This window comes from Sabethes cyaneus, chromosome 3 (assembly GCF_943734655.1).
Source record: "Sabethes cyaneus chromosome 3, idSabCyanKW18_F2, whole genome shotgun sequence".
Classification (NCBI taxonomy): domain Eukaryota; kingdom Metazoa; phylum Arthropoda; class Insecta; order Diptera; family Culicidae; genus Sabethes; species Sabethes cyaneus.
Window position 1 is genome coordinate 205860843 of NC_071355.1, and position 23957 is coordinate 205884799.

The 23957-nt window shown below is 39.1% G+C and overlaps 1 protein-coding gene across 1 annotated transcript in view; it reads left to right on the forward strand.

The window, feature by feature from the left end:
- The first annotated feature begins 3409 nt into the window (after positions 1 to 3409).
- LOC128740621 (uncharacterized) overlaps positions 3410 to 23957 on the forward strand; it is an 89523-nt gene continuing 68975 nt past the window's right edge. Inside the window, exons 1-2 of the mRNA XM_053836183.1 lie at positions 3410 to 3569; positions 6881 to 7476. Of these exons, the coding sequence (XP_053692158.1) occupies positions 7401 to 7476 (76 nt within the window). The 5' untranslated portion in view covers positions 3410 to 3569; positions 6881 to 7400. The remainder of the gene's footprint in view (positions 3570 to 6880; positions 7477 to 23957) is intronic.

Here is a 23957-nt window from a genome sequence, read left to right on the forward strand (position 1 = left end):
CCATGTTTTTTTTGCTCGATTAAAAAATTCACTTTGTTTTTTTTCGCCCCCCCCCCTTTCGGTGGCCGAACACCGGAAGGACAAAAACTTTATAAAATATTTGTAATGGCCTTACTAGGATTTTAACAGTAGAATCCTTGGTAGAATCAATATATAGAGCTTGCTAAGCTCAATGCAAAAGGCTACAAAAACTTATCGTTTATCAAACGTATGTTTTTTTACCGGTGTCGTCGTCCTGAAAGTAAAAAGACGTTAGATTAAAACTTCTCGGTCGGTGGTTTCTACAATAGGTGGAGGAAGAGGCACAATTTGTGTGTCTAAAAATAGACCAACCCATGTCGCGCTATGGTTAATAAGGGGGGTTGTGCAGACTTCTTTTGTCCAGCGCCTCTGTGGTTCAAAGGTACACGGGTACCAGTGAGCGACACGCCCTGGCAGGTGTTGTGGGTTCGAATCCGGTTATAATCTCTGAATACAGCTTGGTTCGACCCATGCACCTTCCAGCATTGGACAAAAGATAGGAGTTACAACGACAACTTGTTAAGCATAGCTACCTATTACCCCCCCCCTTCCTTTCCACCCTTCCCCTTCATTCCCGAAAAAATCCTTCTTCATTACTTTCCCTTACCGTCCCTTCATCAATTGTAGAATCATCGTTTCAAAAAAAAAAAAATTTAAACTGGTTGTCAAAGTTTGACAATGAGATTCTCCTTTTGATGAATCTCAGGCACACACACATTTGCATATATAATGTAAATAGATTATCTGAACATGTGTGATGTTTACCACGCGCACTGCAGCGACACTGGCATTCTATATATATTGATTATACTATTTTAACAGTTTGTTTATCGTGGCATGTCAACATAAAACAAACTAAACTCATGTGAAAATATAATTCGGCCAAATTTAATCTGTTTTTGTGTAATTAGTGATCAACTAGGACAAGTGGCTTCTATCATAAACTGCAGCTGCATTCTTGGAAACACTTTTAGTTGCCGTGGTAAATTTTGAAAGGGTATCGCCAAAACAATAATGAAGAATAATAAGAAGTCACTCATGTCCTGTCCTACAGGGTTACCTGACTCATAACGAATATACGTTATATACGGGAGAGGGTCTCGTAACTCACACACTTTGTGGTTTTTCGTTTAATTGGGTCCTAAAATTTGAGATAAAAATAATATTTTTTTCAAAAGAACGATAAAGCTCCACGTTGTGACTAGGAGTGCACAGCTTTTTCTTTTGCAAAACACACAGTTCAATCAAAAATTCAAAAACAAAAAATAAGCTACAATTTCTTCCATGACATTACAGATCTATCTTGACATTAAGGAAAAAGTATATTTCTGGCAACAAGGATAACTATTTTTCCACTGGCAATCCTGGTTTGACATTAACTTTGACAGCAGTGAAACTGCCGATCATTTTGACAGTTCACCTTGTCTCGGTTAGTTTTGCAAAGTGAACTTTGCTGCTTATTTGTCGCGATCCGAGGGTAATGGCTTCAAGAAACTGCCAGTTGGCTGCTTTTCGCTAGCAATCGCTTGGTTTTAAGCCTAGTAAAGCGATCAATAGCTAGGACCAGGGGTGACATTGCGCATCTCGTTTCGAGTGATTTTCGTTCGAGACGCCCATTTGTTTAACGTGGTCGAAACGAACCAAAATCACTCGAAACGAGATGCGCAATGTCACCCCAGAGCGGCCCGCTTTCGTTGCTCCCCATCTATTTCTAGCTTTACGCCACTGATTGTATTCCCCTGCCGCTACAGCCGATTTCACTGCATCTTCACTGCAGCTGGTTGCTCCCGCTGCTGGTTTGTCTCCGCTGCTGCTGATTATCCTCCGGTGCTGCTGCTTACTCCTCGAGACTTATTGTCAAAAGAAATAACGAGAAATGCAAAGCAGCAGCTAGCGGATGTAAACACGCAGTTGCATTTCTGTTCTTCCTGTACGAGAAGTTTTCATCAACCTCTCCAACGGATACTAGTTGTTAATGGAAAGTTCCACAACTAGCGGCGTGTTGATCAAAATGTGGACAACATTGATATAAGCAAGTGTGCTGTAGCTGGTGCCAAAAGAAGAAATGCTGGAGTTTATGCTCAGAAATCCTATATCGTATTTTAAAAACTTTATGTGTTTTTTTAAAGGATTTAGGATAGACGCTTGTAATCAAAATGAAATAAACACAAGACGTAAACAAAACGGTTTTCGTGACATTTGAAGACAAACTATGGTTTCTTTTTATAATGCGTGTTGTCTTGGCACAACCACGCAGCGCACTATTGATAATTGGTTGCCCTATATAAGGTTGCCTAGAAAATTAATTTTTGTTTAAAATTTAAGAAAACAAAAAAAAACGCTTTTTGACGAAAATAAGCCAAAAATATAAAATTTAATATCGAAATATGTGTTTTTAGCCCTAACTTTATCGATACAGACTAAAAACGAGATAGGGCTTTAGGACCCAATTGATCATAAATTCGAATAGAGCATTCAAATATCAACTACATAACATAAGAAAGTACATGTTTACTCCAAAAATAAAATTTCTCATTTTAGAATTTCGGAAAAAGGGGTTCGTTATGAGGCAGGTAACACAGTAGCACAGAGAACAGACTACCAGGTAATTGACAAAAAGTGTGTAAAAGGTTTTTATGTAATCTACGAGTAATCCTTCAATAGAGCACCCCTCGAGCAGTAAGTGGCAAACCAAATCTTGATGTCGCTGCAAAGTATAATCAATATAGAATGCCAGTGTCGCTGGTGTTTCATGGATATTTTGGTGGCAAACATGTTGCTGGTTCGTGTCTTGGATACGGGAACTACATTGTCAAATTGCTCAATAGAAAATTTTCCTGCCGACGAAATACCTTAAAACGACCAAATCGGGTGATTTATCCTACGTGATTTACGAAAAAGCAGAAAGATTTTTTATTGGGTTGCCTTTTTAGTTTGACAATCAGATTCCCGTTTCGAATCTATCACTCACACATATGCGCATACAATGTAAATACATAATTTTCAAATGTGTGATGTTTACCACGAGCACTGCAGCGACACTGGCATTCTATATATTGATTCTACTCGCTGCAATCGCTGCAACTCCAGCACAAAGAAATGTTGATGAAGGTACATGGATATTTTTTTATGCGTTTGGCAAACTATTTCTGGAGGGCGCTACCGACAGATTTTACACACAAAAAATCGATTACTTCCTTCGAGACTGTTAATCTGTTCTCTGTGACAGTAGGTTAATCTGAGGAAATCAATAAAGTAATTAGAGGTGACTTATTTCAACAATTCGATGTAATCACAGCTGTAGGAAGCCCCTCGTTTTGTATTGATATTTCACTGGGCGTCGCGACGTTCCATCATGTTAGCTTTTTGGTTAGCTGTCAAAAATTATTGAAAAATTTTTTTTACTGCAAGTCGAGTTCGGTTCGATTTGAGTAAAAATTGCATCTGCATCGTATTCGTTTACGCTGTTACGCACGGTCGACGGTTTTGTGTTGTTTCCATTATTACCAGTAATAGTTAATAGTTATTCTCGCTTTTAATCAATTGTGGTAAGTTTTTGTGTTTGAAATTGCCTCGAACAGTTTGGTGAAGAAAAATATCCTCGGATTTACAATTTAGTGAAAATCGGAAATGCTGAATCGTTTTATGGGGGTGGAAGGATGTGAGTGATTCCGAGGATGAGTTATTCATCGCTCTGCAGCTAGTTGTATAGTTTACCTGGCCTTATCTTGTGAATTGAATATGACAGGTTATTCATCTTTAGGGCTTAGTGACGGATGTACCAAACATGTGTGATAAAATGTCAACTGCAGGTATCATTCGTATAGTGTACGGTGATAATGGTGCGTTAAGTGATAAGAAACAATCTCTCTCCTTGGAATGTACTTTATCGCTGCCGTTTAGCGTATTATAAACCATTCACGGGTGTCCTCTGCTACGTGGTGCAGTTTAAAGAAGATAAAATTGGCGAAACCTTAATAAGGAGTGAGCAAGTTTAACCAGATTATTCCGGACTAAAGAAGTCATCCGTCATGGCACGTAGGAATAGGTATGTTTGCTAGGTTCCGAAACACTTCGCCGCACACGCAGATGTCAGTCTGCGTTCAGTTGCCTAGGAGCAATGAGTGAATTGGAATCCCTTTCGTGATGAGTATTAGTCTACCAGAAGTTAATTATCAAAACATCAGGTGGGAAAATTCGGAAAAATCTCAATATAAAGTAGAAAAAAGCCTGTAGAGACCGTGTTGTTTGTGTTCAATTCATTGTTTCAATCCAGCAATCAATTTTAATTCGTCAGTGCTGGCGAGTGAGTGAAGAGATTGTTCGTAAGAGTCTACTCCTGCGGTAGACATGTGATGCAACAACTACAACGGTGATGATTGTTGATGACTAATGGAAAGAACCTTTACTGTGTGACCACTAGCCGGGGACTTGAAATAACGCAAAAGAAGTGCACATAATTGTTCGCCATTTTAAGTTCTTCAGTGTATTTTTGCTCTCTCTCTCTCAATAGCAACAACCATCACCAGCAGCCGCTGTTCTGTAGTATATCGCTCACATTGTTTTCTTGATTCTCCCCCGCCGCCCTTCGCCCGAAAGTTCCATCTATCGTGCAGAATGTGGCAAATGTGTCCGATCAGCATTCGGTACAGCACAGCTGAGTGCTGCGTTTGAATTGCTGGGATTAGAGGGTGGCCAGAATGACTCACTTTGAAAATTTTCAGTAGTTCAAATAAGATGCTGGACTTTTATACTGAAATTCCTATTTATCGTTCGTCCAAAAAAGAATAATTTAATCTCAGAGATATTTTCTTTAAGTTTGATGTTTTATAAATCTTGTTATCTAAATGTAGACAAATCTAATTATTTATAGCAATACCGTAGACTGTTCGAATCTCGGCTGGAAGAGGCTCTTAGCGTCAATAGGATCGCAAGACAGCTCTGCAATTGTCCTGTACAATTATAGTTGACAACGAATTCTATCCAATAAAAACAGAAGGTCGAGTTCCGAAAACGGGAAAACTTTGCTTCGTGCTGGTAACTATTTGAGAAGGTAAACATTGTCTCAAAATGATTAGTCAGTCGAACAATTACACCTGTCGAATCTGTGAATCTAATTACAGGGCATTAACACTACGATGAGAGTCTTCGGTTTAAGAATACTGCCGTTACTCGCATAACAGTCCCATTTATATAGGAAACTCTATAGAAAAGGGGCAGAATAATGAAAGGCGATTTCACAATCGTTTTTATTGACTTGTGGATCGTAACACTAGCCCCGCAGTTGCCTTGTTTTCAAACAGCTGGCTGAAAAATTTGTCAAATAAAAACAGAAGGTTAGGTTCCGAAAACGAGATAGCATCTAGACTCACCTGTTCTGCACTGGATTGGTCATCCACTGTTAGAGGCTGTTAGGGTAAATTAGACATGACCCTCGACTGGGAGAGGCTGTCAATAGGATCGTAGCAACTGGCCCTTCAATTGTCCTGCACTCTGACAGCTGGCTGCGAAGTGTGTCGTACAAAAACACAAAGTAGATTACAGAAGTTTTGATAACAGAATCTAGCACCTAGGCTTTGCTATTTTTTTAGACATGCCCCTTATAGACTTGGAAACTACGGAACCGATCGGTATGCAGGCGTTTTCGGGGCCGAGGCTAGCTCTTATGATGCTTCGAGACCCCTTCCTCCTCTCGAGGGAGGGTTCCCACACAAATGAAACAGGAATTTCTGCATAACTAAGGAACTAATCAAGACAATGGAACCAAATTAAGCACGTGGAGGCTTTTGAAGGCAAAAATGTATGGTTGTTCGAGGCCTCTCCCAATTCTGGAATATAATCAGTCACACATTAGCAAACGAAAATATTTTAACAAAACGCATTCCGGAAAACAACCATAAACGCGTTCTATTAACCCTTAAATGCGCACGCTGAAAAAAATCATTTGATTGTACTTATAAATTATTTTCAAGCATGTTAGTAGAAAATATAACTTTCGGACGATTGTTCCTAACAGAAATAAACCCAAGTCTGACAACCATTCCACTTCAGCAGGAGAAATTTCCCCCAAACAATCGCGAACTGAGCACTTTTATCTCTCCCATCCTTTCAGCACTATGTTGTACCTTGTACGTACACATGACCACCAACGAACGAACTATGAGAGGAGCATAGATTTTCCATTTTCCGAGAATGGCGAGTTCTCTCGCTCGTTGGTAGCTAACGAGGAAAAACTATTTTCTCGTCAAATCACACACGCTAGCTTTTCTTCTGCTGCTCTCTTTTTTTTCACACAAACCTACACAGACAAGGGTTGGTCACCGATGATGGGTGCCCTTTGGAGAACACCACACGACCACACTCAACCGGGTGTGTGTAAACCGTGGTAAGACGGGTTCGAGAGTGTCACCATCGGCCCAGCAGCAGCACCCGTCAGCAGGGAACCGATCGAATTTTTCTCAGTCCGCGAGTAGTTTTTCTTACGTTTGGTCTGGTTCTGCGTTTACCCTTCTAATCAATGGATTTAAATTTGAAGGGAAAATTTAATTAGTTGCAGCTTGCGATTTCTTAACGAGTGCTGGTGGTGGTTTTGGAATGGATGGCTCCAAATGAAGGAGCCATGTGGTATTTGTCCTAAGCATCGGTAATGAACTACCAAGTGCGAAGAGCAAGGGTTGATTTGAATCTTTCATGACTAGAGCGATGGTGGGACAGCGGTAGTGCAGAGGACACAGTAGCGGACGGAAGATGGATAGCAAAAGTGTTCTATCGAAAAGAGTGTCGTTTTTCGAATATTAATAAGCTCTCATTTTTCATTTTTTCTTCTCTAAACGGTATCATCAACGCGGCGGGAAAACAGATGAAAGTGGAGTGTAAAAGCTGTGTGTTCCTCAGTTTGGTTTTTTCTGTAAATACAAGCATTAATTTTTAAATAACGTGTGTGAAAAAGTTACCCCAAATCGTGTCAGAAGGGTAGAATAAATTGAGCCATTAAAATTATCAACAGAGGAAATCAGTGTCCAAAATACAGCAAATGCGAAAGCAAGAGTGAGAGAGCAAGGCGGCAAAGGCTAAAGGAAAAGTTTTTGTGCTGAAAACGGCAAGTGAGTGAGTGAACAGGATAATCGAGCAGCAGCAGCAGCAGCAGAGTACAGGCAGCGCGGAAAAGTGGAGCAGCAAAGTGGATCATTCCTAGACCGTCGCGTGGAGCAGTGCCAGCAGAAGAGGCCAGAATCAGCAGTGTCAGCCAAAGCTGGTCCCAGGTTTTTTTACACCAACAGCGAGTGATTTAATTGCTCCTGAATTCAGCCAGCGACGTCAGACGGACGGACCGTTCATCTGTTTTTTTTTTATATGAAATCGGGTCGATAATCGCCAGGATGGAGTGCAAATTGATTTCACGATATTCGCCACTACTCGTGCTATTCTTGGCATCACTAGTGAATGCACAAACAGGTACTTTTTTCTACCCTTCAATATATGCATACAGAACCGTATTTTTCTCAAGTTTTATTGCAGCTGGTACTGGCCTTCGGTCGATAGAATAACGAGTTCCGATGAAACGAACATATATTAACGATCAATTCCTATAGCTCAAACCCACCGGGTTGCAGTGTAGTGCACCCCTAGGCTATATCATGGAAGAAGTAAAGCTGACATGACATTCCATTGATAAAGAACGTACAAAAATCATCTCAGTAGTAGCAGTGAGGTTCATCATTGCAAACATTACCTTTCACGTAATGCCACCCACATTCATCCCATCATCGCAGCAATTCATTAGCACTCTACAACCACAGTATTGAAAGTCGTATTTTTCATCACAGGCAAACGCACGCATGGATATACCTTGGTTTGTGTGTGCGTGGCCGTGTATCTAACTAGAATAGCAATAGTGGCATATTTTACATCAATCCACATTTATATTTAACGCAGAAATAATCCATCTCGGGATTGTAAAGCTGACTAAGCGTTGAATTCTCTCCGGGCCGCGTGTCTGCTGCGGAATCTGTAAACGGTATAATAGACGTCGCAATCCCGCACCTGACAGCCGCACGCAACACCACATCGCCAGAGTGTCAGTTTAATCCATTTGAGCCGAGCGAGCTGCCATTCCGTACCGGTGTTGGTGTTGGCTTTGCATGACGCTTTAGTTCAAAATAAGCAGATTTCATTAAAATTAAAATAATGAAACTTCTAACATAAGATTCTTTTGGAATCGAAATAATTGAAATAATGAATAAACCAAAATTTCGCACTTTGACGTTTATAAGCTCAAAAAAATGTTAAGCTTGACTGAATTAGGCCATCTCACGGCAATGTATAGAGTAAGAATTGTGACATATTACCAAGCAATCAAAACGATGGAATTGTTTATAGTCTTTCGATCCGATCACCATTGTTCGATGTCGTCCTTTCGTATGGTGTTTGTATACAATATGTTTCGATGGAACAAATCAGTGCACCATTGCTGGTTTATTTTCGTATCGAGGGTAATTAGGATAAATTGATTGGAATGTATAATCGATCAACCTGGAATCGGTTACGAGCCCCATGCATGACCGTGCTGCGGACGACGTGGTGAGATTTGCGTGGTAATGAGTTGAAGTTGGAAATCTCCGTTTTCTTGCTGGATCGGTGAAAAACCTTTCCCTCATTTGCTAAATGCGTCGTTTGTTAAGGGGGCATAGTACTTTTTCAACTTAAAAAAATCGAAATTTTTTTTATTGATTATTTCGAAAGATTGACATTTTGACCATATGTGTTTCAAGTGATTTCGATGAATTCCAAAAATTGACAAAGTTACAGCTATTTGCACCGCGCATGTCTGGAGCGATTACACAGCGAATAAAAACTTCAACGTCGTTTTTCTCGAAACCAGGTTTTGGCAGTCGGTACCATAAATATCTCAAGAATGGCTCAAACAATTCTCATGATTCTTTTTTTGTTTCAAAGCCAACAAAATTATCTAGTGTTTGACCCATCCTTTTTTCAATATTTCAATTTTTGTATTTTTTAGAAATGTTTAAAGTCAATTTTTTCGACTAAAAACCTTACTTTTATGTTTGAGTGTCCGCCATTTTGTTATCCATTCGAATTTTAAAAAAAGGATGGGTCAAACACCAGATAATTTAATATACTTTCATGGCGTTTTGGAATTTTTCAATTCGGATAAGACCCCCAGCGCCAATCCATGGTACCGCAAATTATGTTTTTTTCGAATGATCATGTTCAAGGAGCCGTAGGGGAGAGGGGGAGACGTTTACATATACAAACAAAATTGTAAATATTAGTATAAAATGCAATGTTTAGAATGCAAAAAACCCGAATCGATTCGCTTTTCGCGTTATCGAGAAAAATTTTTTCGAAATAAGGCAAAAAATATGGTGTAAAAAGTACTATGCCCCCTTAACAGCTTGTATTGAATTAAACGTTTCTACTGTACGTCGTTAGAAATTGTGAGAAATTTCTAGCAATATTTCTGCTGGTATGCCAACTAGAATAATAAAAATTTGGTTAACTATCTGACAAAAACAAAATTTACGAGTTTAAGGCACCTGTCTCTATTTTTTTCTACAAATATTGTACTAAATGGGAGGAAGAGTTTCAGAATCTTGCAAGCAAATGCAAGCAAATTTTCTCAGCAATTCCGGAAAAAATATGTTTGGAGAAAGTGTTTTGTATATTTTTCGACGGAGGTGAAAAACTTCAAAAAAAGTCTTTACAAGTATGCTAAATTATAGCCGAAAAATTCGATTTTCTTCAACATTCGCATTGAAAATATCATATCTCAAGAACCAAGCATTCAAACCACTAATCTTCCACACGATTGTGAGGGACGTTCTACTAGATCCACAAATACAGATAGTCAAGCATCGTGGAGACAATGTTGCAAATCCTTCATTGGACATTCATAAAAAACATTCGCTGTTAGGATCATGGCCATGGGTCATTCGAAAACTCCGAGCACTCGCAGGTCCTCCCCGAGCATTGTCCATGTTTCATGCCCGTAGAGAACAACCGGTCTAATAAGCGTCTTGTACAGGGTGCACTTTGTACGGGGACTTACTCTGTTCGACCGCAATTGCTTGTGAAGCCCGTAGTAAGCACGACTTCCGCTTTTAATACACCTCCGAATCTCACGGCTGGTATCATTGTCCATTGTAAAAAATCCTAAGCTACGCCAAAAAGTTTTCGAAGCGAAATTTCGTCGAACATATAACATTCTAGGGAAAAACATCAATGCAAAGGAAGCAATAGTTTCACTGGTAATGGTATAATTGGATAAACAAAATCATTAAATATTTTGTGCTAATCCAACTGTTTATGGAAGATAACTTTAGGAGTAAATTTTATGAACAAACGAAAGGGGTTCCCAAGGGAAACCACCTGTTACCGTTTCTATGAAAGCTGTTCATAACAAATATAGAAAATAAATTGATTAAAAGGGATCTACCAAACTGCTGGTGGCATTCCTAGGTATTTACCTACACACCTCGGACAGACGGACAAGCAAGTATTTTATAAGTAGCTTCCTCTTCTTTCGTTAAAAAGGGCCAACTTGACGAATACGAATTTCCCGCCAACACCAAATATGAAATTATTACAATATTACAGCGTGCAAATAATGAGAAAATGAGTTTTATGTCTGGTTGTCTGTGATAGAGGTATGAGTAAAACAAAATTTCATTTAAGCTATTGCTAACTTTATCTTTATAAAATAAAGGTCCAGTTAGATTGCTGCGCTTAGTTTTGACAAAACGCCAAAAGAACGAAAAAATAGATTGTGAGGGGTCATTGAAGCAATAAAGGGTGTCCCACATCAAATTGCACCACGGAAAAAACGCTGTAGAAAATTACCCATTGGATATTTTCTCTTCAAAATTTGAGTAGAAGTAGTTCAAAGTGTATTATTTACACTCTATTTTTATCGCGGTCAGTTTTTTGAAAATTGGAGAAAATGGCGTCATCCGAAAAGCAACGTCCCGAATTTATTTTGCGCAAGCACCTAGAATATCCTCAACTCTCTCATCATGAATGATGAGAATTACGTCAAGGCGGACTTCCGGGGCTACTGGAGTTTACCGCCCAGTACAAGTTTGATATTCCGGAGGAAGTAAGAATGCAGTAACTTTCATAGTTTGCCAAGAAATACATGATTTGGCCAAGAAATACATCATGTGGCAAACGGAGTCCGCCGTTCGTGACTACCGGGACTGTAAACGGGCAGATTTACCTCAGGGAGTGTTCAAAAAGCATCTGCTTCCTCTGTCGAAGCAACACGAGGGCCTTACGATCTTCTGGCCGGATCTACCTTCGTGACAATATTCAAAGGATGTATTGGAGCGGTACGAAACCAACGGAGACCCTTTCGTATCCAAGTAAATGAACGCCACCAACGCACCGGAAGTAATGCCCATCGAAAAATACTAGGCTATTGTGAAGCAGGCACTACGAAAGCATCCCAAGGAGGTCAAGTCTGAGGAAGACATGCAGAACAAGTGGATTTCCGTACAGATGAAACTGCAGTAAGGTTGTACAAAACTTTTTGGGTGGAATTAAGCGTAAGATGCGAGCATACGGTTATGGTATTGAAGTTGAATGAAACAAATGTGCCAAAAGCTTACTAATGGGTTATATTTTGCTGTCTGAAAGTTTGAAAAGGATTGGTCAATTAGGTAATTTTCTACAGCGTTTCTTCCGTGATGCAATTTTATGTTGTAACCGTGACGAGATCGGGAGAAAGTTTTATGGTTAACTCGGTGGCTTTTGCGCCACTCCCGAATAGGGGAGACCACCGGTCGTGTGTTTGCCCGACTATTATTTTGAGAACTCTCCAGGGACGACTCGCACGGCTCAACTGCAGACTCAACGGACGACTTTCTGAACGGAAACGCACAAAGAGGATTTATCGATATTTGAATTCAAAAAACGTAGCTTCGGTGTGTGAGTTTATTCTATCGTTTAGAGTTAACTTATCGAATGCGATTTATAGTTCGTATGGCCGCTAAACGGAATTATGGCGGTATACCAGCAAAAGACAAATTTTCGTGACAAACTTTCAACTCAAGTTAACTTTAGCCTAGCTTTATTGTTCGTTCGAATTGCACATTACTCTTGTACAGGCAACACTATTCAGGGAGGGTTTCCACCTACCTACGCGCAGGGTTTTGTAGTAGTCGACGACGGCGGCCTGGTGTGATCCGAGTAGACCACCGAACCTTCTGTGGCGTTTGACGTTGCCAGTCGGCGCTGCTCGAGACGGTGGGCGTGTGGTCTGTTCGTGTGCTAAATGGTCGAACTAAAGTTGCGGAGGGCGGCGTGGTTGGACAGATAGCTATCGACTTGTATCAACGAGAGTGTTCACGACGACGCAATTGTCGCGTGATTCCCGGGCAGTCTTCCGCAAGGGCTGAACGTACTCGCTGACGGCCCTCGCGTACTAAGATTCCGCTGCCGACCGCCGCGAATGAAATGAACCCTTGCTTCGGACTCGGTACCTCGGTGCGCAATTGGCGACGCACGAAACGAGGACCGACTCTCGGACTTCGACCCACGAAAGGTTGTAACGTAAATGGTTGGGTCGGAAACCACGAGCGGCAATTGACGACCGCCGTGAAAATTTCGCAACGGATTGAGCGAACTTACCAACGCCTCCGTTTGGCTACCCCTCAGGGCGGACCTTTTATTAGCACACGAACTCAAACGAAGAAATGGCCGAACGTAGAAACCCAGAATAAAACGCCCGTTGGACGAGCGCTGTCCAAACCGAACGTACATACAATTACAATCGTATAATATAAAAAAGGAAAAACAAAAATTTACCTTATTCTGCTATAAACCGTATTAAGAATACGGACGCCAGTCGAAATTCTGCTTACGCACCACCAAACTATAAAATTTTTAAATAACACGTTAACAATTGAAAAACAATAGAACAAATTCACACAATTAATCTTTTACACACCTTTTTAAATAATTTGAATAGCACTAGCTCGATTCCTTTGAATCTATTCACTAAAAAATTGAACTTAAATATGCGTCTCTACGCAGTTAGATCCGTTGCGAAAATGTCCGCTTCCATCTCGCTCCCTTTCTTTTAAACGACTTTCCGTTCAATTGTTCTCAATTGAATTTCGGGTTTTAATTTAAATATGGCTACTTAAATCTACAGATCTAAATCGCGAGATTTTAACGTATTTTTTAGTACTCATCGGAATATATTTTCCGTATTTTTTAGTACTCATCGGAATATATTTTCCGTCTCTAGGAGTAGCCGGGACTCAAACCATTTGAGTGGCATTCTCATGCTAAGCCAAGACATGAACCTTTTATAAACCTTAGGTTTATAGCTAAATACTATCGATCTCATATTTTAAATAACTTAATTATCAACAAAAAAAACTTATTTTTTTCGGCACAACGTTACAATGTGGGACACCCTTTAGGTTCGTAGATCGTCTCTTTTTAACAAGCTGGCAGATTCGCGGATTGAACCATGCTATAATGGGAGCCAATTATAACTGAAATCGAACCCAGCTTATTTTCCAGACCCTGTGATTCGCAGATATATGTAATGTAACTATTGAACTTCGTTTAAGCCGCGGATCCCCTAGCACGAGTAAAGGGGAAGTTCTCGTTCTACGCAAGTTCTACGAGCCTAGTGAGCGTTGCATCAATGGCGCTCCCTTATCTAATTTTCCGCTCTTTTCTCTTTACATTTTATCCCACTCTGTTTGGATGTTATCACCACCTTTGATTCCATGACTATCTTCTACCGTTCCCTCCATCTATTGGAAAGACTAGAGTTATAAAAAATAATGAATACCTAACCTCATTGTAAAGGTCAAGAACATAAAACATCAGGTTGGGTCTAGGTTCATGCCGTTTTTTATGAAAATGCTTCTTTATTGTGAAAAATTTGTAACAAATAAATCATTCAAAATATTGTCTGTCGCTTGCTACAACTTTTTCGCATTTCCATTTTTCTTAGTATGAGCGGATCTGCTAATCAGTCAGTCGGACGGCGCAATATCTGGAGAATATGCCGGGTGGGTTGGGGCTTGTTGCACCCCATGGTGCTTCGAGCTACTTGAATAATTCTATTCTTCATACTGAATTCTGCTTTTACCTACAAATAATCCTCCAGGCTTGTCGGCGGGCTACTCGAGATGCATAATGAAGCCTCTTGTCCATGGGTAAATTGTAGCTAGTCTCTATACTTCATGGCTCTAGAAAGCGAGATTAGTTAAAAGTAGTTAAAACTATGAAAGAGAAAAATGGTGAAAAACACCGACACTGAAAAACGGATAATTGTAAAAGAAACGAAGGCCAAAATACAGAAAAATACACATGGACGAGATCACAGTAGAAATAACGGTCGCAATGATAATGTTTATACAAAAAAAATGGAAAGTGGGGTCGGTGTTACATGTTTGACAACGTGAGACCGAGCGTTGTCATGCAGTAGAATAATTTTGTTTGTACCTTTACTCATATTGTGGCCATTTCAATCGCGTCAATTGAATTCGATATTTTTCCCCAGTAATAACGGGTGACAACTGAAACTTTGGAATTTTTTTCTCAAGTTGTCAAAATAAAGACAAAGATACAAATAACGAAGAGGGACAGGCAGCAAATCAATTCCTCATTTGCGTTTTGCACTAAAACGCTAAGAATTAAGATTATTTCCAGAGCACGGCACGTGTGACAAGGGCATGACTAAAATCACGAGTTTGGTCAATTTCATAGGAACGGAGCCTTTCTCCGAAGACCCGCGCTGAGAAGACGCGGACTAACACGCTTCCGGACGAACAACATCACACGCAGTTCAAATCCGGTTATAATCTCTGATTATAGCTTGGTTCGACCCATGCACCTTCCAGCATTGGACAAAAGATAGGAGTCACAACGACAACTTGTTAAGCGTAGCTACCTATTACCCCCATTTCCACTCTTCTCCTCCATTCTCAAAAAATTCTTCTTCATTTACTTTCCCTTACCGTCCCTTCATCAATTGCAGAATCATCGTTTCAAAAAATATTAATATATGCCTGATCGCATTTCAAGGTCATGACTAAAATCACGAGTTTGGTCAATGGTAACCTGTTTTGTTTTAATTTTGTTTAGTTATGTGTACATTTATTGGCTTCAGCAAACAAAATTTCAGGCAGATCCCACAAATTATTCGTATTGTTTGGTTGCCCAGTTAGCATTTTTATATGTATATAAAAGATAAAAATCAGCATTACGTACATACATGCTAATAAATCGTATTTGATGCGCGAAATTGGTATATCCGTGCTATTTTGGAGGCGATATACGTGATGAGAAATAAACATACGCATTTCATCAATATAAGTAATTATTTACGACAATATGCGATTAAGCCCGACCCGATTCGTACTGCTATACGATTCTGTGCTGAATATAGTATGTATGTCAGCCAGTATCATTATATACGACTGAAAATCAACTTGGGCGGACGTTATTAAGCTTTAGTTACGATTCAGAATTTGTAAAGAGCTATTTACGATAACTTTTGGTTATTGATGTACGATTTGGTGCTAGCTGGGTTGTCATCATATATACTAATAGTATAAAGAAATAACGTATTTTACTTGTAATTTACGGAATAATACGCAAAACTTGCATCCGTTTTTGGAATATCTAGTTAATCCTGTAACATGAATCACTCGATTGGATAACTTCTACTTTAGCGAACACCAGTCAGTGCACTGTTAAACATCGCCATTATCCATCGTAGTAGATATAGGCACCACACAGATATGGCTCCGTTTTTCTACCCGCCAACTGGTTCACGCCGGAATGAATCGCCAAAAGCGTACTTTTGTTCTGCTCCTCGCTCCTCCCATAGGGGAAAGGAAAACAATACCCTCGCCATCCGTTTACCCGGTTCATACCGGATTGAAGCTGGCTCGGGCCGAAGACTTTGGCAATAACCTTATAGCTTCAAACCCCGCAAGATGCCATTGATGTGCACATGCTTTATTGAACGTTATCGACGTTTTTATTTTCGCCCGTACTACGGACACTGTGGATAGTCCTGCTTTGCGTCTGACATAGCTAACTATCTAGTCGCTGCTGGTTGTGCTACCTTCATCGCAAGGACAGTGATTGGCATACCGGCAAGTGGAACCGATTTTAGAACGAAAGAGAGTCCCAAGCGATTTATAATCAACCACTTGGGAGTTCGCTAAGCGGCTGGATGGGAAATATTAAACGGCTGAAAATGGACCGGTGTGGGTGGTTTTTTATAACTTAGGTAGTTATAGTAATGAAATGGCTACTGTACATTTCTACTGCAGTTTTTTTTCTGTTGTATTCGGTCGATTTAAAACGTGCGTTCAATATCGTCTGAAAAAAATGGAAACTATTAAAAAGAACAATTAAACACAATTAGAATTTCAAATAAATCAACATATTTTCAATGAATTCTGCTCATTTTGTGTGAAATCAGAATTACTGAGTGCTCGATAAATCAGAGTATTGCTATGAAATTTCCATTCAGTTCAGAATACATTAAAACATTTTATTGAAGTCCGCAACTGGAACACAGATATTTCGAATTATCTGAATCTGCACAATAGTTTTTAAAAAAATCTGGTCTATTATTAAAGAAAAATTGGAAAAAAATTGTCATGAAAAACTCGCGTAGAAAAACCGATAGGGAATTTTCCATGGGTGCTCTTTAGGTTTGTTTATAAAAGCTGCAATTTCTAAGAGTTCCAATCCCAGTAAAGGTAGACTGTGTGCGAAAACGAGGTTTTTAGTAAAATAAGTAATAAAAATCCATCTGTATCTGGAAGAGTCACAAGCGAACCCTGAAACAATATGTTTAGGTCAGTCTCAAACGGCTAAAATCGGTAAAATTGATTTGAAGGTTTGTATTCCTCCTCAACGAGAAAACCAAACCAGGACGTATCGCAGTAATCCCATATGAAACCGGCCGATTTATCCGGAAAATGTTGTACAACAAACTACGTGGTGACCTCCAGAGCACCGTGTTTACCCAAACAAAAATCAAAACTGACGTTCTGTTTATAACACAAAAAATAGCTTCAGTTCAGCCGCTATTGTTTAGACGACGAACCACGGGTAGTTAATATCGTATGAACAGGGGATAAATGACAAACTATTTATAGGATAAAATTAGTGGGAGTGTTCGTCGTTGAAAGATTTGGAAAAATATTGCTTGTTGGTTCCCAAATTTAGATTCTAAATACTTTTACATCTACTTTGAAACCAATTTTATAATAATCTGATCAAACGAAGAGGTGGTTCATGAAGCACACTAGATGCGACGATATTCGTACACCTTTTTTAGGGAAAATTCTCACAAATTTCTAAATGTTAAAATATGCTTTTCCCTTGCAGGGTTAAAAACAACATGTTTGTTTAAAAAAATCTCCGTTTTGCGCTCATCAATTCAATTCAGACTGTGACTACAGTCGTTTATTAGTTTAAAACTAAGCCTCTACTAGGTTAAAGTACTGATAACTTGGTTTACATAGCAACAGGTCTGCAACAATTTAGTTTAGTTACACGATAAAATCTGTTATTACTGTGCCCGTACGTGACCATGGCGTCGCTCAACGTGAAAATGTTTTGCGCAAACTTTGATGTGTGAATGATTCTCTATTGCGCTCACAGCATTCAAGATGAAAATAGTAAACAAGCGTATACAGCGGGTACTGCCGTACTATCAGTACTTTCCAGCACAGCTCAGGTATCTTATCTTCTATGTATATTGCAGTCATTGTATAAAGTACCTGAGTGCGCAATGCGACGTTGGCAATAGCCTAATCGTCAAGGTCCGGTTGATATTTTCTTACAACTTATCTCCGTAACTGACGTGGTTTGAATTCACCACAAAATCTCGCGCGGTACAATCCGGATTTCTTAGCTAGTTACTAAACTAAAAACTTCGTCATTGAACTAGAATTCACTATGTGCTGAAGTTTCGAATGAATTTTACATTTGTTGTTTACATCCCCGCCATTTCGGGTGGATTTATATCCCCACCCACGCTGCAGACCATTGTTATTGGCCAGATGGTTCATCGCCTATCACAGACTTTATAATTGAATCATTATCTATTACCATTAGCCATGATGATACTGCTATCTTCTCTAATGAACTAGCAGGGAGCTGGCGAACTCAAAGGTATCATTTGCAAAATAGTCAACATAAAACGATAATGTTATCAGCTGTTCACTAGGATGCATTTGTTGTGAAGGATCTCACGCATTCGATGACTTTTAGTTGCGCGTTATTCGATGGTGTTTTATAGATTCGATTCGAAACAAAACATCACCAATGACGACCAATAGTAATAACGCAGAAACCGAAGAATCCTCGTACAGCTCGACGTTCGCCCATTTCGCTACAGTTTGTTCTAAAAATATTCCCCACACTTTTGTACAGTACAGTGTGCCTTTGGCCGAGTCATTCACCCGACCGACCGGTAGCGGTGACTTTCGGTGGAGAGGTGTGCCGTTGTGTCTGTTCGTATAGAAAAAGATAAACCAGTCAGTCAGTGGTGTCCATGAACTATCCCCTTTCACCAGGAAGACGATACGGCGTTGGTTGGTTGGTTTCTGTAGCCTTCGGGTAAAATTATTACCATTCACTGTCAACGGAAAAGAGTGCGCCTATAATAATAGTGTGCACCCAACCCTTTTTCCGACTGAAAGCTCGTAACGTTCAAGCTGTTTCCGAACTCGTTACTTCTTCGCTTCATGTCGGCGAACCTAAACGAATTCAATCCACAGGTTCAACACATAAACTTGTTATCGAACGGTGCAACCCATCTCTAAACTACATGGTGCTAGCGACGACCGTTCGACGACGTACACGGGAAGTGTAGAACAGTTTGTCAGGCATCCTCGACGCTCGCTGTAAAGTCACCGCGTACCGCCCGCCATTTGAAGTCTTTTCAGGTCAAAACTGTTGCGTAAGATATTCCTTCCAGTCAGTGCAGCAGCAGCGTTTGGTGTGAGTTGGGTGACACAATGCCACCCACGGCAGTTGATATGTATGTTTTGTAAACAGCATTTGCTCCTGCCAGCGGCGCTAGTGCTGGGTAATATTTTCCGGTGCACAAATATGTATCCTATCACGTTAGTAAATGAGGCACTCCATCAACTGAAAGCAATAAAAGTGCACAAGGCCCCGAAGTCGAAACCGTTTTGGGTTCAAAAATAACATATGCCAAAAAGGGAAGCTCTCTGAATCTGAAAGAAGCCCGGAATGTAAAGAACATGGAATGAACTAGAAACATCTTGATGCGTTAATGAAAGGTGCAGGTCGCAAACTGTGTACAGATATCGCACCTAACATAAAACAGACAATGGATTTTCTTGTCACACAGTTGGCCTCAGGCAACAGTCTAACAAACCAGTCATTGTATATTCGAATCTCGGCTGAGAAAGCGAAGTTTGTTCAGTAAAAACCGAGACTCGAGTTTTGAAAATGGAATATAATACCTAGATTTTGTTTTTTTAGAACATATTAGGATTTATCTGGTCAATTAATAGAATCCCAATAATATTAGAAACGCTGTGGTTATCGGCTCTAAAAGCCACACCTAGTCGAGCTTCGAACCTACACCAATTGGCTTGTTAGACCAGTTCCGCACCAAGAGGCAAACTGGTGACGCCTTTATTTCGGTTTTATTGTACGAAAATATTTACGAAAGTTTGGTTAAGCAGTTAATAAACAATGGTTTTTACCTTTGTTATACTATAACAAAGGTTTAAAAGTTGGTCGAAAAACACGAAATTGATCCGAGTCACATATACCAATCGATAGGGTTCGACGATTTGAGCAATGTCTGTGTGTGTGTGTGTGTGTATGTATGTAATGATTTTTTCTATCGCCTGTTTCTCAGAGATGGCTGAACCGAATGGTTCGCTATTACTTTTGTTTGAAAGGTGTTATTGTCTAGTAGATCACTATTGTTTCGTGACACGACGTTTCGTTTAAAAGTTATAAGCAAAAATGTGAAAAATACGTGACACGGGTTTCTTCAAAACTACATGACCGATTTCAACGATCTTAGTATCAAATGAAAGCCCTTATGAAAGCTAAATTGTTCAGGAATTTTTAATTGAAAACAATCAAGTAGTTTAAAAGTTATGCTTAAAAAACCTGTTTTGACAAGGTAATAATTATCGCCTGTTTCTTAGAGATGGCCAAACCGATTTATGCGCTATTAGTCTCATTTGAAAGATAATATATCCTAATAGATCACTATTGAATGGTTTTTTGATTGGACGTTTAATTTGAAAGTTATGAGCAACCGTATACACCACACCAAAATTTGCAATAATTTATAATGATTTTAACCAAGATAATTTACCTAATTTCAATTATTTTAATATCAAACGAGAGGTTTTGAGACTACGAATATATATGCAAAATTTCATAAGAATTGGTTTTACCGATTAAAATATATTAACCGTCGAACACTCGCGCCATCTTTTGTAACACAGTTACTCGCGCGCACAATAGCCCCAAACCAAAGAAAATGTGCGCACTAGAGTTTTAGCTAGGAAAACTTGGTTTTAAGTTTATCGAAGCTTTGGAAGAGTCTATAGTCTAGTGGAATTTAAATTTTGATTAATCCCCCTAAAAGTGAAATAAAAAAATTATTTTTCTTCAGTGTCAATATAACACATTGATGTGTTCTGCAAAGTTATAGAGCATATTATTACAAGAAATTTTGCTAAAGACAGGAACCTTCTATCTCTGCAGCGAAGATAGAAAAATCTTATTTATTGTATATGAATTTGTAAAATCAGTTTTTCTATTATTGCTCTTTTGGTAATTGTTGCATGACTTTTTCATGTACTACAAAATTGTACAAATAGTAAAAATGCACAACTTTTCTGAAAATAGTATACCTGTATGTTTGCTTGTTTAGGAACTGTAGAACTTTGATTATAAAGAATACCCTAATTTTGACTCCGAATTACTCGACTATCAGCAGACGGATACATTTTAAACATTTTACATTTGCTGATAGTTTTGCTGCATAAATTTTCCCAACAATTTAAATTATTAATGAATTGAATAATTATGATATTTTGCTCACAATAAGTTTGTTGAAGAATATACGTTAGTTAAACAACGATTTGTAACTTTATAACAATATGGCGTTGAAAAACCTACACGTGTTGTATAAAATACAACAGCGTGAGTTAACAAAAATTGATGAAAATTATTCAAGAAAACTCTATTGATGTGATTCAAATAGAATGGCATTACAGGAAACTATGCCTAGTTCAAAAACCTATAAACTAGACCTTTACTAGACAATGTATATGCTAAAGGATAAGATTTCCTCTTACAACTTACTTTTATTTGCACTTACTCAGATTAATAACAACTTACTTATCCTTACTCAGCAATTTCATGATCCTTTTTTCATTAAAATTTAAAAGTGTTCCTATTTTGTTCAAATTTTGTAAACTTATTCAATTTTCAAAAATATTATGTAAACCCACGCACTACGCAACTACAACCAATAGATGAATTATTTTCCGAAGACGTGTCGATTTCTATCTCAAATAGCAAGTAAGACCGTATAACAAAGGTTCCTTTCACCACTAGGTGGATTAAATCGGGTTTTATACATGGTTATAAATTGGAAACCGTAACACTAATCGGATAGAGTTGAATAGATGTAGCCTGGAAATAGATTCAACCTCAAATCGGCTGAAAAATGACAGCCCGATTAAACTAGAATTCAATTGTCCTCGATATTCTACTTTCACTTTAAGATATTGGCATCGAGTGTGCAGTTTACCTGCTAGTTGACCTCTAGGTCTGGCACTGGTTTGCGTATGGCACTGGTCACCGTATGTTTAAATCGCGACTGAGAGAGTCTCAAAATAACGCTGAGCTAGCTACGTGTGGGTATTTACGGCCTATTAAGCGGTAACCTGAACAATATTCATGAATTACGTAGAAACTATATTTATTCGAAACAAGATTTCCATACCAATTAGTTCGATAACATTTACTGAATATTTGAGTGCATTTTTGGTATTAACGCTTTTAAATTTGAGTTATGGTAGCGAGAAAGGATAAGTTTACTGCGGCTTATTTCGGCATTTTGTGGAGTCTGTGTTGTTTATATTTCCGGCAGGCCGAATGCGCCTGTATGGTACAATCCATAACAGTTGCAAGGCAATCAAATGGTTAGTACAGCGCGTACGTCCACTGTAATTTTTGAAATATTATTGGGGCTTATCAAAGGCATCGTCTACCAAAAACCAGCTATAACTATTTGAAGAAGCCTGAGAAATTTCAATGAGCAAACAGCACAACCCAAGGGCCTATTCGGTGGATTGTTGTACGTCAACAGCAGACCAAAAGGGAGCGAGATGGTTTATGTGTCCGCGTTGTCTACATACCGGCTCATTGAAGATGACTAATTTTGCAGAGACAACAGCTTGATTCTGGCGCTAGCGTATATTTAATCAGTGGTGGCCAATCTGCGGCCCTTCAAGATGTTTTGTGCGGCCCGCGAACTGATTTGAACATGGTGCACTTATGAGTAACTTTTTTGATGACACAGGAGTCACTCAAATCAGCCGTAATGCCTCGTGCATTTTGTAGTTCCGAATGCTTTCCGGTTTAAATCTTGTGGTAATTCCCAGAAAATGGTTTTTGTTGCCACATGTTTTGCATTTGGTTATGCGCAGGAATGGCCAGAGGAATTTGCGGCCCGCGACATTCATCGGGCGATCTCGTTGGGCCAGCTCCGTGCCTATGCCTGGGCACCACTGCATTTAATCGTCCATATATACTAGCGCCAGAACTGATTGTCACTCAAAAACTAGCTCTTTCAGCATGCTAGAAGCATTCCAAGTGCATCTGTCTCGCATATTTGTAGAATGATGACCTTAGGATGGAAATTAAAACAAGATGAATTTTTCGTTGGTCAACGAAAATTGCTTTATATTTTCATGTCAGTGTAAAATTTTTGCTTTCCTTCGTAATAAAAAGAAGAAAAATTGTTATATGATACCATATTAATAGCTGTTTTATTTCTGAAACGTGAACATAATTGTGAGTTTTTCAACCCATCATCGAGAGCGGATACACGTAAGCGTTTGCTTCTATTTTTTCGGTCTAATTACGCGAAGAAATAGTGGTTTTGATGTTTATTGAAGAAAAATTAACAAATTACTTCCATTTTAGCTATTGTTCTAACTAAAATGTAAGTATGTAATTTGTTATATAGCGGCAAGGTTTTTGTTTGAAAAAAGCGCAGCAAAAGAAAAGGCATGTAGTCTGAATTTAGTAGCATGCCTAAAATATTCTCCGCTACCGTATAATCTTTTGGTGTCAAACGAAAAATATTTTCGTAAGGATTCCAATGGTGCAGTGCTTGTTCACGACGTTCTTTTTCTAGCAATCCTGCTGCGTTTGAAAATACGAAAAAAGAGAAATGCCCACTGTGCACTGATTCTAATGAGTAGCAAAGCTGAAGGACGATTCATAAGCCAGTGGAAATTATTTTCTACACGTGGTGCATGGGAACACCATTCATTGGCTAATACACAAGTCCATATTGTAAGTTTGAATGTTCAACAGATGCATGTGAGTTAACTCACGAAAATTGTAGCTTTTATGAGCAAACTAACGGCGCACCCATGGGAAGCCTTCTATTGTTTTTTTTCCTGTATGGACTCATCACTGCGACCAGTATCGTTGATCTTGTGATATCGCCCGGGTGTTTGCTATATAACCCGCACTGCATTTATTTTTGCTATAATCGCTATTGATTGAGCGATATGCTTATTGAATTTTATGCGTGGTTGTGTGTAATTGGGTCCTTCCTTCGATGCTTTTCTCTACTTTATCCATCGCTATTGATTGAGCGATACCCAGCTAGCATTTTC